The sequence below is a fragment of the Saccoglossus kowalevskii genome, chromosome 8, assembly GCF_978046115.1.
Source record: "Saccoglossus kowalevskii chromosome 8, keSacKowa6.1, whole genome shotgun sequence".
Taxonomy (NCBI): Eukaryota; Metazoa; Hemichordata; class Enteropneusta; family Harrimaniidae; genus Saccoglossus; species Saccoglossus kowalevskii.
Genome location: NC_140648.1, coordinates 21,479,603 through 21,497,132, shown reverse-complemented (window position 1 = coordinate 21,497,132; position 17,530 = coordinate 21,479,603). Strand labels below are relative to the sequence as shown.

Here is a 17,530-nt window from a genome sequence, read left to right as displayed (position 1 = left end):
CGGTCTTTTACTGTGAACTGTGGAGTCTTGGAAAACTTCAGATTCAATGGTGAAGTGAAGTCCGTGAATGCGACTTTAGACGAAAATGCACTTTTGCTGATATTTGATGATCCAATCCTAAACATTCAGATTTACTATAATTACAAACAATATATACATGTATTGTCAAATCACCAAACAGGGCATTAGAATGTGCATTATGCACTTTACCACACGGAACTGCCATGATTAATAGGAGGACAAGAAAACAAATCACGGCACCGTGGAATGTAGAGTCGTACTCCTAGTTTCTGAGAAAGTTGGTTATAAATTGCGCGTCAGTGCTATTCACAAACCGAAGATAAGTGAATAAAACATTCCATGACGTCATGAGTACCAAACAGCTCTATGAAGTGATATTTTATGAGCACACTTCTGTAAATTGTGAACCACGCGTATGAATTGAACGATAATTTTAGTTAATTACGCGTAGCATCTAGGCGCGTTAGGTTTTGGGAATCGGCAGAAATTGTATCCCTTTCAGCGATATGTTATTATAGTTGTACCAACCGAGTATTTTTAGTTATCAAGTTCGAAATCTTCGTATTACGGCGATTAAAACGGCACTGTTGCACGATTTGGTCTCATATAATATAGTTTGACGTCACAAAGTTAGGAACATGTTGTCACTGTGACTGTACGCATGAAGGTTGTATGACAACTCTAGGTTTATATACAGCCTGATAACTACGGATTGTGTTGAAATAAGTGTATTTTCATTTCGTTTTGTTGAAGTCGGTTGATATTAAAACAATTTCATTTTTTACAGACAGTTATAGATATACAATCCCATGATATTACTTCCAGGATGACGAAGGCTGTTGATGTTGATGTGTTGTCTGAACTAATTAATCTTATCACTAATTATCATCACGCATTTAAAATGCGATCACAGCTTGTTTTTATATTGTTTATACAACATTTCATGGTCATATTTAAATGTGTGTAATTGGCGTGGTCTAACTAGCGTTCTACAGTCATTCCAGCACGAATAATAAAACAGAATACATCACAGAACTTTTGAAATTGTAAAGTGCAAACTACAGTAACTGCACCACACCTAGAGCGATATGTTATAACTTTGTATCCATTTCACCGAAACATTTCATTATTTGTAAATGTATTATATCTGATCAGAATAATGCCGTACGGACATAGATATTTTCACACAAACACAATAAGGAGGTACAGAAGGTCCTGGGCAGTTAGATAAAATTTAATAAGAGACTTTCTATATATGCTGCATGCATCCTACACTAAGAGTACAAACTGGGCTATAAAAATAAAGTTGTATTAATCTCCATTATTCCACTATCCATATGTTACGGAATACCTCTGATTATGACATTACGTTACTGTTTCAGGTTGCTGGAATAAGTTAACATATTGTTGTAAACAAATGTTTCAATTACAAGGGAAGTTGAATACGTCAGTTTGATATAATCAAGAATTCTGTAACAATAGATTTTAATTTACGGCATCAATTTATTATAATATTGCGTCATACTTATTAGTTATTAGAAATGAAATGTTGCTATCTTAAGGTTAAGTAATAATAATGTATTCCCTTTGCTTCCTCCGATAGAGATATGAGAGAACTAAATGATATACACTGCATAATACAAACGAAAAAACATGTATATGGAAGCGTCACACGAAATAAATTAGTAAATTAGAAGAAATGCATAACAAGGCACCAGCGCAAAATTGCAAAAAGCAAGTAAATAAATAAAAATACGTGGTACTGAATCGGTGGTCAGAATTGGCCTGGCTGAATTATATCTTTACAGAATCTAGAAAGATTTAACAGCTCTGATTAATTAGATTTGTTAAATAGCTGATACATGTTTGAAGTGGTTACCTTGGCATAAGTGAAATGTACGTTGCCACACACTTTAACGACCTGCTAATGAATCATGTTATTCTACTATATGATTGATGTCCCAAGTTATAATTTGGCTATCCAATATTGTATCACAAATAATAAATCCGCGTGTTAGAAAAAGTGTTCAAGAAACCAACGTTATATAAAATGATCAGATAGTGTACGTAATTTTTGTAATGAAATGTACGTTACAAATAAAAAATGCGCACCGCATGTACTTGGATTTATCAAGGGAGAACACTAGGACCAATCTGCGACAATAGAAATATCTGTGTTGATTATTGGGCTTAAAATATGTAGATGAAAAGTGTATGTTATTGAAATTACGTTACCGTGGTGGAGACTAAACTGGTTCAAAAAAAGAAAAAAATACTTTAAGCTTACTAAGGTCTTCCTTGTGGTTAAGACAATGTGTACTTTGTTGCATGTTACTGTTGTGCTATTACTTGGTGATTTATATGCCGTGTTTATGTGAGATCAGTAATTACCACACAAATTAGTAGCGCCTATAAAACCATTATATGCCGTGCATGTCTCGGGGGGGGGGGGTACTTGGCTGCTGATATGGTATAGGTGTGTAGCCCACATTGCAAAACCCAGAGCCCATTTTAGATCAAATTGGACCAAAAATGTATACCCCATCATAGACCAAAATGTTGTCTAGTAGACCCCATTTTAGATCCGCAATTTGTCCAGCAGACCCCATTTTGGTCTTGGCATATTAAAAGTAGACCGAAATTATCTTAATGAATACATATACTTTGTATTAAACCATACAAGTATGCATGCATTCCATCAAAACTATAGATAGCTGAATACTAAGTCCCCGTTTCTTGAAAGTCATTTCGACATTTGGTGATTATGGCATATACTTATGCATACATGTATGCACCTTTATGCGTGGACAAAATAACCCCTTTTTAGACCCATGTCCATTTGACAATCAGTCATTGTGGACCCCATTTTAGACCAAATCCCGAAATTTGGTGGATCCCATTTAGGACCAGATGGCTGAAAATATACACCCCAAAGGGCGGCACATCCGCGTAAGGTAAATTGCAGTGAGTACCCCCGGGAGCATGTCTTCGAACGATGTACTTGGTTTAGCTTACTGTTGATCTGCAGCGGCTCGGGAATCGATCGTGATTGGTTAATGTTAATGAGCTGCGCCATCTACGGCCAACCGGGTCAACGGTCTTTTAATCTTATTCTCTGAGAAGTTGCTTGTTGACCTCGTTCAATTCATCGCGCAGTTGCTTTGAGCTCAATGTATCGAGCTAAACTTTGCTCCTGGCGACTTTCTTTACTGTTTTGAGGGCTGCATAGGATTCAAGTTGAGAAGGTATTGGTGTGAGCTCTGAATAACGTGTGGAATCTATAATAAAGGCGGTCGATCGTAGCATGAACTGGCTGGTTTGTATTTTCCTGATCGAAGCATTGAACTCCAATTGCAACATTTTAGTTGTAGCAGCGACAGCTACATCGGCGACTGACTAACTTGTAATTATTCGCCCATCATTGTCGCGTATGACTGATGACAGAAACACATTCATGCTGTCGCACATTTTAATATTACGAAACATTTCAAGAACTCGTTTCTTACTAATAATAATAACTTTATTGCCTCCGCGTAAAAAGATTTTCATAAGAAAAATACAGCAAAAAAGAGTGTTAAAATAATAACTGGATATATGTAAAAATATTATAAAAAAAGAACTTAACTAGTAAATAAAGTTTTGTGTTGTGTAAATATAATTGTCAAGTTCTATAATTATGCCAGTATGTTTGCTTGAGAGTATATATGTGAAGAGTATATTGTTATTTTTGGATGAAAGTAGAGTCATCATTTTTTTGGATGAAGTTTTCCCTGCATGTGTTCATATTTTGGGCAATTCAATAGAAAATGTTCTTCATCTTCAAATGAATTTATGTCACAGTTATTGCATATTCTTTTGTTCATAGGTTTCATAGTTTCATTTCCTAAGTTATGGTTACTAATTCTAAATTTTGTCAACATTCATTCAAGTTCATTCAAATATGGCTCAAAGATGTATTCTGTTTTAAATTTAGCATATGTTCTCAGTTTGCTATTTTCTTTGGAGATCATTTCTTTCCAAAAACTGGCATATTTATTTTCAAGGGAAGTTTTTAAAAATCATATTAATTTGATTTTTTGTTCTATAGTGAGTGTTTTTTTCTTTTATGAAGTTTAGTAAATTTTCTTTCAATGTTGTATGTATTGCATTTAGCATTGTGTTGTGCTTGTTCTAGGTATGCCTGTTTTGTTAAGATTATTATCTGGGAGTTCCTTTATATGCAACCAGTAATTAATAGCTTGAACTTAGTAGTAGTAGTGGATAATTACCCACCTTTGCTCTTGATGCTAAGTTACAGAATGTTTTATTCACTTGTAAGATTTGTTTGCAGAATTTAATATTGACTTATTCAATTGATGTTTTGTCCCATTTAGCATTGTCCTGAATGTCCTGCAAGTCTAGGGCCCATAATTCTGAGCCTAAAAGCAAAATTGTTTTTTATGTAAATGTTCAATAGTTTCATTTCATGATGTAAATTGATTTTCCAGCTTTACCTGCTAAATTTGACACGGTATCAGCAAATTATACTCCCATTTGATTCCTAGATATGTATAACTGTTTGTTGTTTGAATGTTATCATTTCCAAAACTGAATTGGTATTTATTTCTCAATGTTGATGAACCAAAGATAACAACTTGGGTTTTTGAAAGGTTCACACTCAATTTTCACCGATTGCAATACTATTTTAGCGTATTTAATGATGTATGTAGACCAGCCTGGGTAGTGGAAGTGAGGGCTAAATCATCTGCATATGAAATACTTAACAGTGTTATTATTCAGTATTGGCATTATCCAAACTATCTTTTAAATCATTAATACAAATGTTGAAAAGAGTTGGACTAGTTGTACATCCCTGTTTTACTCCTCTATTAATAGTGAATTCTTTGGTTATATAATTATTTATATTAATGTAAGCTTTTGTTTTTGAATACATGTTTTTTATTATTGTGTAAATCTTGCCATTAATGTTATTTTTTAATAGTATATAGAATAGCCCTACTCTCGTGTCAAATGCTTTGGCAAAATCTACAAAACAAACATAGAGTTTTTGTTTTTTTAATGTGTTTCTGAATTAGAGTTTACAATGCAAAAAAATGATCTGTTGTTCTGTGTTTTTTCTGAAGCCGGCCTGGTTGTTTTTGAGTATTTTATTTTTTTCAATGAAACAGTTTATGCGTTTATATATGATGGAACAGAAGACCTTACCAATACAACTTGAAACTGATATTCCCCTGTAATTTTGAGGGTGTAATTTGTCTCTTTTTTTGTTATAAAGATGAGTGATGCACCTTAAATTCCAAATATCTGGGAAAACTGAGCTACTCAAAACTAAGTTCTTTTTCACTAATAACCTTATCTAAGTGATAAAATTGTCTTAGTTGCATATCAAATGGTAATTTATTTATCAACTTTGCACAAGCCATTATATCACGTTTACTCTGGTTGCATTGTTTATCAAACCATCTGGGATTCTTTTTTTGTTTGTTTTTGTGATTAAATTTATGGGATGTTATATTTACATTATTATTTTAAATTATGAATTGTGTTATTAAACTCTTTTTTTTTGATGCTGATCTATCATGGTATTTAAAAACAGATGATTTATCCCATTTCCACTTCCTTGTCTTGAATTGTCACTTTGGATGAAATCATGTAGTAAACCAGTTCTTGCATTTATATCTCCCATTATTAAAATAGAACCCTTTGAATCCATCTCTCTAATTATTTTTTCTAACCATTCAAAAAATGTGTCTGAGTTGGTATTTGAATTTGCTGGTGGATTGTAAACAAAACATATTTGTATATCTGTGGGTATATTGAAAAAATGTTTTTGTAGTTTACACCAAATCATATCTTCGTGTTCAGTATTGTCAGCCCGCCACGTTTTTGCTTTTTACGTACTATTGAATGGTCCGAGTATTTGTCATATAGCTGTTATATATAGCTGTTTTTATTGTATTCTGTTTCTTTAATTTCTTTTCGTAAACCATTAGAAGCCTACTCATGATTTCAAATACCCAGAACATTGTACTTTTGAGCAATATAAGGATATTGACTTAACAAAGTTGAAGGTCACAGCTTAATTTTCAAGAAAATCATCGTTGTATTTTAGTGAATAGTGTACATTTTGGCAGTATTATAGTGTTTTTGCCATAGGTTCCTGTGGCAGAGATAATGTAGGCTGGTGACATAGGCTGAAAAATTATATATTGTGAATGATGGGGTACTTTTTGTTCTCATTTATTTCAAAAATCTGGGTTTTAAGATGTGGCACAAAATTAAATTATTCTTTAACATTGTACTCTATGGAATTGTTCTGAAAATAAGGATTTTTGAATGATATTAGGACAAGTTTCTCAAAATACGTCACTGTAGCACACAAAAGAAATACCTTCACGATTTTATACAATAAACCAATGAACATTTTCATGTGATTTATGACGAACTTTCTCACAAATTACGAGTAGGCTGCTACCTTATGACTTACTTCCAAAAGCAACAATAAATTGGACAGAAAAATTAGCATATCCATAAGATTGATGACATGTTCATGTGTATTTACAGGTAAAATGGATTTAAAATCTTGACATCAATACCTCTTAAATAATGTCACTCTATCTTTTTCTTTTTTCCTAGATGTATATTGTACCACTTTTGTTGTTCTACCCTAGTTGTAGCACACCTATTCCATTTGATGTTAAGTAATTGAATATATATTGTTAAACACCTTGCCACACAAAAACATATATATTTGTTTATTTACTATTTTTTAGATGTTCCATGACTTTTCCACTGATATCTAAAGAACCATTCATTAGATTTTGATGAAACTTGGTGCATAGATGCTCTGGGCCAATGCGCAGATTTGATTAGGTTTTGGTAGATATTCATGCACATTGATTACCTAATTTGCATGATAATTTTTAGCTGTCTCGTGACTGTTCCACTTATATCTAAACAACCACTCATTGGATTTTGATGAAACGCGGTACATAGATGCTCTGAATTAATGCAAGGTTTTGATTAGTTTTGGGTACAAATCTGTGCATATTAATTACCTAATTTGCATAATGATTAATCAATTTTCGGCTTTTCCACTGATAAGTACTAATCATCACATTTCAATAAAACTTGGTACATAGATGTCATAGGACACTGCACAGACCTGATCGTTTTTAGGGTAATATCAGTACATATTAATTACCTAATTTGCATAATTAATTAATTTTCAGCTTTTGATATTTCAAGTAGTAATCATTACATTTCAATGAAATTTTATACATAGATACTCAAGGACTATTCAGACATTAATTGTTTTGGGATATATATTTGTGCCTATTAATCACCCTATTTGCATAATTAGTTAATTTTCAGCTTTTCCACTGATATCTCTAGTATTAATCATCACATTTCAATGAAACTTGGCACATAGATTCTCTATGACTATGCAGACACCTGATTAGTTTTGGATAAAGAGTTGTGCATATTAATAACCTAATTTGCATAATTAGCCAATATTTAGCTTTTTCACTTATATCGCAAGTACTAATCACTCCATTTCAATGACACTTAGTACATAGATGTCATAGGACAAGCACAGACCTGATAGGTAATTATTATGTACGGATATTAACCTAATTTGAATAATTAATAAATTTTAGCTTTTGATATTTCAAGTACTAATCATTATTTTTCAATGAAACTTGTTACATAGGTGATCTAGAACTATACAGATACCTAATTAGTTTTCGCTAAAAATGTGTGTATATTAATCACCTAATTTGCATAACTAACCAATTTTCAGCTTTCTCACTTATAACACAAGTACTAATTAATTCATTTCAATGAAACTTTGTCTATAGAGCTACTCTAGAACAATGCACAGACCTGCTAAGTTTCAATAAAACTTTGTACTTAGATAGTCTGCGCCAGTACTTATTTGTTTTAAATGAATCTTAGTATGTATGTACTCTAACACAATGTGACCATTAGTTTTGGGTTTATATACATTCATAAATAATTAGATAATTTGTGTAATAATTAACTTTTCAGCTTTCCACTAATTTAGTTAGAATTAATCATCACATTATAATGAAACATATGCATATTTGCAGACCTAAATCTATGCAAAATAATTGCTTAATTTGTATAATATTCCTTTTGGTAATCCACAGACATAATTAGTTGAAAAAATGCATATTGATTATCTATTATTAGCCTATTTCTGATGACGAGTTGAAAATCAAAAAAATTGGCAATAACGATAAAGCTTAAAATAAAATATATAAATCTGGATTAAACTCATTGACTCGCCTATTGACTTACATGAGCCTTCACTATCTAGAACTACAATTTATGTATTACGTATTAATAGCCCATGTGCTTACGTCAATGACAACAAAAGAAAAAAAAATATTTAAATGATCCATTATACATTAATAGTTTATATGCACTTCTACTGGAGATAACTTTCATTGGGGCAGCAAATACCATTTAAAACTAAGATTATAACATTTTGTGTAGTACTAATTCTTTCCCTGCAATGTGTATTTTTAGCCCCCGGCAGACAATGGTCCAGGGACTTACTTTTTCGACTTCTTCTTGAAAGTCTGATATGTACCTTAGATTTTTTTTATTTCATGCCATTCAGATTGCTTTGATATTATACATATAGGTACTACAGGCGAGCCTCTGTCAGATTTGTTCATTTTGTGATGATATCTTCAATTCTTTAATTAAAATGTGTGTTGCTAACAGCAGAGCTATCACAGTTGAGAGGCTGCTTGTTTTTTGACTTTAATGTTGTCATACATCATTTCATCCTTCAGGTCTATATGTTATGCCATTAAATGTTAGGCATTATAATTAATGGCAGTATAGTTACAATCAAGTATTCACCAAGCATACTACATTTTGACTTCTTTCTGATTTTTTCTGTTTTTCATCTTCGTTCAACCTCGTTCAACCTCGTTCAACCACGTTCAACCTGTTCAACCAGATGAAAAGATGAATTTGACAAAATCCATTCCAAACTCGTTCAACCTCGTTCAACCACGTTCAACCTGTTCAACCAAATGAAAAGATGAATTTGACAAAATCCAATTCATCATCATTCAACCTCGTTCAACCACGTTCAACCTGTTCAACCAGATGAAAAGATGAATTTGACAAAATCCATTCCAAACAAATAAATGAAGTGGGTATGTATAAAGCTGTGACTTTAATTAACAGATTATAACTGGTGGTGTCCCAGTTGTATTTGGAACCAAAAACAAAACTATCGAAACAATAATGTTAAGCATGGCTACTGTCGAACATACACAGGTGACTAAAATAACCTAAATCAAAGTCAATTATAATAAAAACATAACCAGTAAGAGGAGTACTACAAATAGTGTACCTGACGTCTGCAACAACCACCTCACCCATAGCTCTAAACGTCCCCACCTACTGTCTCTTCCTCATTTCAATTGTTTATACCCTCTTTGTGTCATTGCAGTTATTTGGGGGGGGCATGTTAAATTACATTTGGGCTGGAATGATTTTTTCCCCCAACTTTCCCTATCATGGCTTTCACATACAACCCTACAATTTTTTTTCTTCAAATTTTAATATGCAAATAAGGTATTTTCAAACTGGCCAATGATATCCGAGTCCCGAGCTGCAGCAGATCATTAGCTTACATACACGTTAATCACGATAACTTCAGCAACATAATATTATATAAGGTCATCGATTGTGACTTTTTTTCGACTGAATTAACTTGCTTTACTCTCAACTAATTTTTGAAATCTTTGATTATACATAACTCAATATAATAGTAAATTGTATTCGGAGCATTTTAAACTGACTCGTACATAATGAATAGGTGCTCATTATTTACACTTTTTCTGCCTCTAGTAATTTGCGAGTTGAAGGGAATAAATAAAACACATTTGAAAAAAAAATATTGCGATAGACGCGATTGATAAGAGGCTTAGTTCAATGGCAAGATTCAGAATAATTAGACTCTGTGCAAGAAACTTGAGGATTTCATATATTCAGTACATAACATATTAATAAAACAGTGGATTCGTGAATTAACGTGGTTATTACTTTCATGTCATACGTGTACGGACTGTCATCTCACATACAATGGCACGATGTGACAGAACGTGATATTCACACACACGCAATAGTAACGTCTGACTCCACACAGTGGCCCAACATTGTTTATGAACATTTTTATCACTATTTACAAACAAAGAGTACATGAGTAAGGTATTTTTTTCAGTGAGGTTTCAAAAAATTACATAGATGTTTTTCCAACCCTATATAAGGAGTTGGAACTGCTTTGAGTTTATGGTTTACACATGGTAACGCTGGTAACTTGATAAAAAAACATATTTCTATTTCCGGACTTTCAAATCGCCAATTGCATCTCTTTCTTATTGTATTTAGACAGTTTGTTGCAGATCAATTAAACCGTATCCAATGTTGTATATAGGTAAATAAACGTCACCGCGTAATATCGCGCCGTGTTATTCTACATGCTATTATCACATCTCACTACTGTTACGCCTGCTATGATTGGTTGAAACTTGGTCATATGACATTGAATAAAGATGGATATTACATGGTATATTGCCCGCCAAGTGGATATTACATGGGTATATCACAAGAATGACGTCACTGAAACTACTGCGCAACGATACTGCGCATAAAAAATTGTCGTTCGCGGCATTGATGCTTCCCCGGCCGTTGTTGCTTTCGGGGTTGCTACCAAGGTTTTGAAGGAACTTTGGCCATCCGAAATAGACAGCCAACGTGCCAGAATGAATATTGAGTAAGATACTCTGTTTTGATGTTTAGGGTATTCTTTATATGAAGCGCGTTCTACGCTGTGAGCATTTCTAGACGTTCAAGTTCCACGCCGATGCTAACCGAAAACGGCCTAAGCTGTGTGACTGGTTTGTTATGTTCGTGAGAAAGTAATTTCAAACACTTCTACTGCACTCTGACATTTTTATCTGGCGAGTGGTTAAAATACATTTTGAGAATTTCTCTCAATTTATTTCAAAAATGTTATACTTGATAAATTGAGTGGTTAACTTTTAGTATCCGTGGCTGAAAATAGCGTTTACTGTGTGTTTTTTGTAGTTTTTTTAGCAAACAATGTATGTATGATATTGTTATTATATATGTAATGTTGCACTTGTTATAATGCATAAAATACAATATTGCATACTTCAAATATAAGCGTTGTTATTTCGTGGGAGAGTGGGTGTGAGTGATCTATGGTAGATGTATTTGTGCATGGTGGATGTCTGTTCGATGTGATAAAATAAATAACACATGGTTATTCGGGCAATATCACGATATGTTGTCTGCCCTCGGGCTGTTGGTCATGACCATAATATTGATGATGCCAGAGCCTTCGGCATCATCAATATTATCAATATTATGACTGAAACAGTACCCTGTCGCATCGACCTCCGCTGCGCGTCGGTCGATACTGCCGCTGTACTGTCTTCATGCATACTTTGAGGTTTCTTCGTTATAACCTTATATTATAACTCGTCGCTTGGTGACTTGTCCCAATGCCCCAATCATTTGGCAATACGACACGATATGATAAAGACTGCCTTCTAATAACTTCTAAATATTCAGCCATAAAGGCCAATTGTCGGGCAACTTATTAATAATTTTTTTTCGTCGGGAGTACAATTGATTACAAATTAAATAAATTCAGGGTATTCTCATTTATAATAGTCCAATATGTCGACTCAATTAATCTAGCATTTGTAAAACGTGTCACTGAATTTTCCACACACACTACCATTAATTGATTGGTAAATAAATTGGACTCTTCCAATCCGTACGGATGTACATACTAAATAACGAAGTCGATCTGCGTACGTATCAGCGATGTCCTGGGAACTTCAGACAATATGCCTATTACATTCAATGACTATGGTAACCGCATATTAGATGTACCAACATGCTGGTATTAATAACATTTACATTGAATAATTCAACATACAAAATAAAAAATATTTGAAGTAAATGGATAATTTCACTATGTAATAATTACCCTTTTCAAAATTTAGTCTTCAAAGTAAATTGACTCGTGTACTTGAAAGCCAAGGGTGTATTATTACTTTGCCGCAAAAAGAGAAAATATCCTAGGTATCTTCTATAATGAATCAGGTTTATTATACCACGTCAAATCTAATTAGTTTTCAGTGTTCTTTTATGAATTTTCAGTTTGTCAAGGTTATAATCACTGATTTCCTATACTAGTATAATTATTGAAGCAAACTCAATAAGTATAATATATGTCTCGACACGCAATGCGTGTTTATTTTACACATTTTTTAATCATATGATAATAATCGTATATTACAAATTACTTATTCGATGAGGGGAATGCACGTTGATAAAATGAATACACTTTGTCATCTACGGCACATCATGTCCAAGAAAAATGAAAATTAGGATACCACTGATGTTTGAATGGCTATGCTGGTTAATCGTATTGCAACAGGTAAGTATACTTAAATCAAGCGAAATTTTTCTTTGAATTCCATATACAAACTTCGTTGTATTGAAAGATCATCTCCAAGGGAAGATAACTAATGATTTATTTTGTTCGACTTTATAAATTTGCTAACTATATTTACTGTTATAATTTTTGTTTTGAAAAACAATTGCAATTGCAAGTGTCAAAGCTAATTTAAAAAATTTATTTTTGATCTTCAAAAAAAGTAATTTATTATTTTTCATATAGTATCAATTTATTACACATTAATACATCCAACTAATGTGTTTAAATTTAGCCCTTAACAGACTATGGCTCGAAATGTATGAGTTTTCCTCCGAAGATTCTCTTATGTACAATGAAAAATAAATATATATATTTATATATTTTCGTCCGAATATCAATATATTTAGTTAAGTCTAAATACAGTTTACTATATAACAGGTCTCCAAGACTAATCACGAATGTCGCCGCGGTGATGACAGGTACCCAGAATGTACACCATACGAACAGACTAGTCAAAACTACTAAAACGACCCAGACAGTATTAGTACCCGTAGTTTAGATGTTTCTATATATCGCATACTGTTTCGCATTGTATAGTTAGCTCACATTAGGTGACCATTCAACCATGTGGCGCACCAAATGTTTTATCTAATCTCTTTCTTAGGTAACATTCAGTAGTGGAAATTCAGTAGTGTATTTATAGTTGTATATATATATTAAATCATACGTGTTTAAATTATTATTACAGGCATATGCTGCAGATGAAGGTAATATGAATTATATATTTGTTTTATAGTGTTTTGTAATATGTATTTCTGGTTTATTAAATTAAATTTATTGTAGCAAATTGATCTGAGATTCGAGATATTTACCATAAACTACAATCAAATAATTCTATAAATATACTATCGACAATCCATTCGCAGTCCGCATGTCGGGGCTCATTTTTCCCGAATGTTGTACATTAAAACCCGGAATGAAGATAAAGCCATTTTGTACTTAGCGTTTTGATATTTTTCTAATCTATAGTTTTATATGTTCCCCTGAGTGATATTTTCCTAATTAGCAAAGATTGGTATCGGGAAATTTAGAGTAACTACGACCCTTTTAAATATCACACAGGATTGCAAGATGAAAGATATAAAAAGTATTAATCCTAGCAACATCAATCAACGTTTACTTCGAACAGATCGGCAAGATCAGTTGTATGGTCGAATTGAATGCTGGATTGTCAACATAGCTGTACTAACTGTAAAAGTCACTGCGTTGATGGGAAAACGCTGTTTGATCTCTCGCTCTTCTTTTCTCTTTGCTGAAAATAAAACTAGGAATGGTCGCTTTTATATAATACCATTTTTGAACGTTGAATGCAATGATATTCGGTATTATTTAATATCCGTAGGTAATTCGCATATGCATCGAAATCAATTAGAATAATAAAATTTCGATTGATTTAAGTATATCAACCAGAACACGTTCGATCGATAAACATTTCGAAACACAATTGAATTCGTGATAACTCGAGGTTCAGTTTGGATTTGTAACGAATGAGACACGTATTCAGAGTATCCGTGGAGTTGAATAACTACACGACCACTCATATTGAAACAAATCGTCATAACAATCCATTTGTCAATTCACCAGCCTGCGATGTATGGACTGACTGGATGGACGACGAAAATGGCGGTCTGGTTGACTTTGAAGCAGTTGGCGAATTCGAATTGATAGAAGACCTTCGTCTAAATTATCAAATTTGTGACTCGCCTTCTGAGATAGAGTGTCGTACTGCAGTGGAGCCGTACACTCCGTGGGACCAGACATCACAAACTCTACAATGTCATTTATCATTTGGTTTGATATGTTTCCATGACGATAACTATAATTTATGTCAGAACTACGAGGTACGCGTGTTCTGTCCGTGTGATATTCAGAAAGGAGGATATAATGACTCTGCTGCAGGTAGGGGTGATTTGTATTGTAATCTGTTATTGTATTGTTTCTGTGAAACAGTGTATGAATTCATGTATGTTTTAGTACTTGTCTACACGGCTCCCTCTACGGCGACTCTATGTTGTAAAATGTTTTTGTGAAAGGGAACGATGCAGTGTGGGTTGGTCAATCAGATGTCACTTATTGATATTTGGTGGTCGTTTGTTATCACGCCTGATTTGCATCCACAAAAGAAAATTAATGTTTAACATTTATTATAAGTCAAAAGAGACAATTCGACATATTTAATGTTGCTTTGATATGATTCAGATTATAAAAGGGTTTGTTATGCAATATGTAATTGGTTATTCTCGATTTGTATGCGATAGTCAAAATTGGTTACAAGATATTTTACCATAATTAGATGAATTACGAAAATAATAATAAAATCACGAGAGATGAATTGGATAAATGAAATAACGAATGAATAAAGTATTAAATATGTAGTTAACTCTGTGTGAAGTGACATAAACTAGAATGCATGGAGTACACCAGGTTTTACAATTTTGTCATTTCTGCAATGGATGATCTTCTTCTATTCTGTGACCTATGTATCTAGTGGACGCAACGACGTCATAGATTAAAACATTATTTGATGGGCTAAAACAAGTACCGTCTCCAAACGAGATCTAGATATGGCGATAATCTGAATTTGAAAATGAGATGCACGTATTTTTCTGTAAATTATGTCACCGCTTGGTGGCGTACTTCGTATTTTTGCTGCCATAACGGCATATATGCGCAATATATACACTTAATGCTACAGCTTTTCTACAAACTTTTCAGACGAATTTTGTGTTGAAGACGACTTATTTAAAGTATTCCTGAGTCCTTTTTTGTCATGGAAATCTGCCGATGACTACTGTAGAGATCTTTACAGCGTTGATGGGTTCGAGGCGTCATTGGCGATCGTGGAGAAAAAAGTCTTTCGTAACACACTGCGAACCTTCTTGATGAAAACGGAGCCGTTCAATAATCCACCGAGACATGGTTATTGGATTGGTTGCCATGATCGGGAAATTGAAGGAACTTTCATGTGGACGAATGGGGAAGATTTTTCACTATCGAGTGAGATGTGGCAATCAAAAAATCCGAACAACAGGATCATTAAAAACTGCGATGACGTAGGACATGACCAAGATTGCTGTCAGCTCTGGTAAACTATATTATTTACTATACCATTGACGAATAAATAATCGCTTCCGGTCGTGATATTGTGGACACTCTGTGGGTCGTAAAAGTTCTTGGGATAGATATTTTCGGATGGCCTACGTCGATTTCATTAAAATGGCAATTATAAGTAAATTACGTCGCAGTAATTCCAAATTGACACCTCTGTCATTGATTGTATTTGATTAAAATTTGACGAGATTCAGTTGATCTCGGTATATCGTGCGGGATTGATTGTCTAAATGTGTAAAGATGAAATAGATGATAATCTTCAGACTTTGAGATTGACTTGCTGTTGGTGACCTAAAAAAAACAATAACTTTATATAATTTGTAGTTTTCCTAATATGAAACGTATATTTTTACAATAATGACAAATTCACCCGTAGGAAGGTAAAGCGTTAACATGTGTTTTACAGCTCAGAAATGAATCCCATGCGCTTCCGAAGTTAAGGTTGGGAGAAAAACATCAGCGAGTGTCTGTTTATCACATATTACAGCAGTTATTACAACAAAAATATATATTTTTAGTCACATCAATAGCAGAACAGAACAAATTGGACCATTCAAATTGCCGATGGGTGATGTGTTATTGGAGGGTTGATATCGAAAACACATGGGTTTACATTCAAATACTCTTGTGCAGTTTATTTTAATGTTTGGAGTAACAACAAACTATAGTACAGTCATGCTGTATTAACCCCCCCCCCAAAAAAAAACAAACAATTTATTTTATATGTAGTTTCTATTGTTCTCATTATGCATTTTCATTTTTGGTCAAAACTATTATTTTTCAACACGGGCAAGGTTATAATACTATTTATATTGCAGGGAGTCGCCGCGTACCAATCCACAATTTAAACTGGATGATGAATGTTGCACTAAAAGAAAACCATTCATTTGTCATATCCGTAAGTGCTATGTCATTACAACCGATCGAGTTTCACTTCTGTGCTGACAGAACTAGTGTGTTGGTAACATTTCATAATTTATGATAAAATATAAATACGTGTAACGGTCTGCGCAACAGTCTTTGTTCAAATGAAACCTATATCTCGCGCATGCGCAACGCTACGGCCACGACCTTTAATATTATACACGTACAATTATAAAAAATACCTTGTGTCACCTGCCAACATATTTTATACTTCGTTTTTTTTAGGAGGACGCTGTGCTATGTGACTGAACTGACTGGGACTAATATTCATGGCATGCACTCCGTGACTACGAATATTGCTTGCTGTTACGTTATTGTTTCCAACCTATCGATACTATACTGCCTGAGACAAGTACAATGCATATAATATCCGCATTTACATTGTAGTATATGTAGCATATCAGCCAGTCATTCATTAGTTCATTTAGTTTGTCATTGAACTAGATTCAAACAATTCAACTATCAAAACGGTGTTTCTACTCACCGAAATCACAAATATTATGTACCTTGATACTTGATGACAATGTGACCTGAATAAATTACGATCGTAGTTTATTTGTTTTTCATTATATTTCCGTGTATTTTTTTTTTGTTGTTGTTATATATTTAAAATATTACTATTTATCATTAGCATTAATTTTTTTAAATTTCTGGTGATCGCGAAAGCCCGCAAGATTTGTGGATTTCCTACATATATTCAGTAATCACAGGTTACCAGTTCACATGGTGTTAATATAACAACACTTTGCACAATGACTCGTATTTTTTTATTCATTTCATAAAAAGAATAATTAGCACTGGATATGTTTAATGAGGTCATATTACTGGCATAAATTCAAATATTGTCATTATTAGGAGCTACACGCTGACCTCAATAAATTATTTTCG

The 17,530-nt window shown here is 33.4% G+C and overlaps 1 protein-coding gene across 1 annotated transcript; it reads left to right on the top strand.

Annotated features, from left to right (window-relative positions):
• Positions 1 to 14,094: 14,094 nt before the first annotated feature.
• LOC100368198 (uncharacterized) lies at positions 14,095 to 17,211 on the top strand. The gene is made up of 4 exons (XM_002738611.4): positions 14,095 to 14,506; positions 15,323 to 15,692; positions 16,537 to 16,616; positions 16,868 to 17,211. Exons 1-4 carry the CDS (start codon positions 14,095 to 14,097, stop codon positions 16,885 to 16,887), a joined length of 882 nt encoding a protein of 293 aa, XP_002738657.3. The 3' UTR covers positions 16,888 to 17,211.
• Positions 17,212 to 17,530: the final 319 nt, after the last annotated feature.

Excerpts from the sequence above, each read along its gene's own strand:
- LOC100368198 (XM_002738611.4), top strand. The coding sequence starts at position 14,095 with ATGAGACACGTATTCAGAGTATCCGTGGAGTTGAATAACTACACGACC. Across the intron at positions 15,693-16,536 it reads CAAGATTGCTGTCAGCTCTG|GGAGTCGCCGCGTACCAATC; the intron begins GTAAACTATATT and ends TTTATATTGCAG. Across the intron at positions 16,617-16,867 it reads ACCATTCATTTGTCATATCC|GAGGACGCTGTGCTATGTGA; the intron begins GTAAGTGCTATG and ends CGTTTTTTTTAG.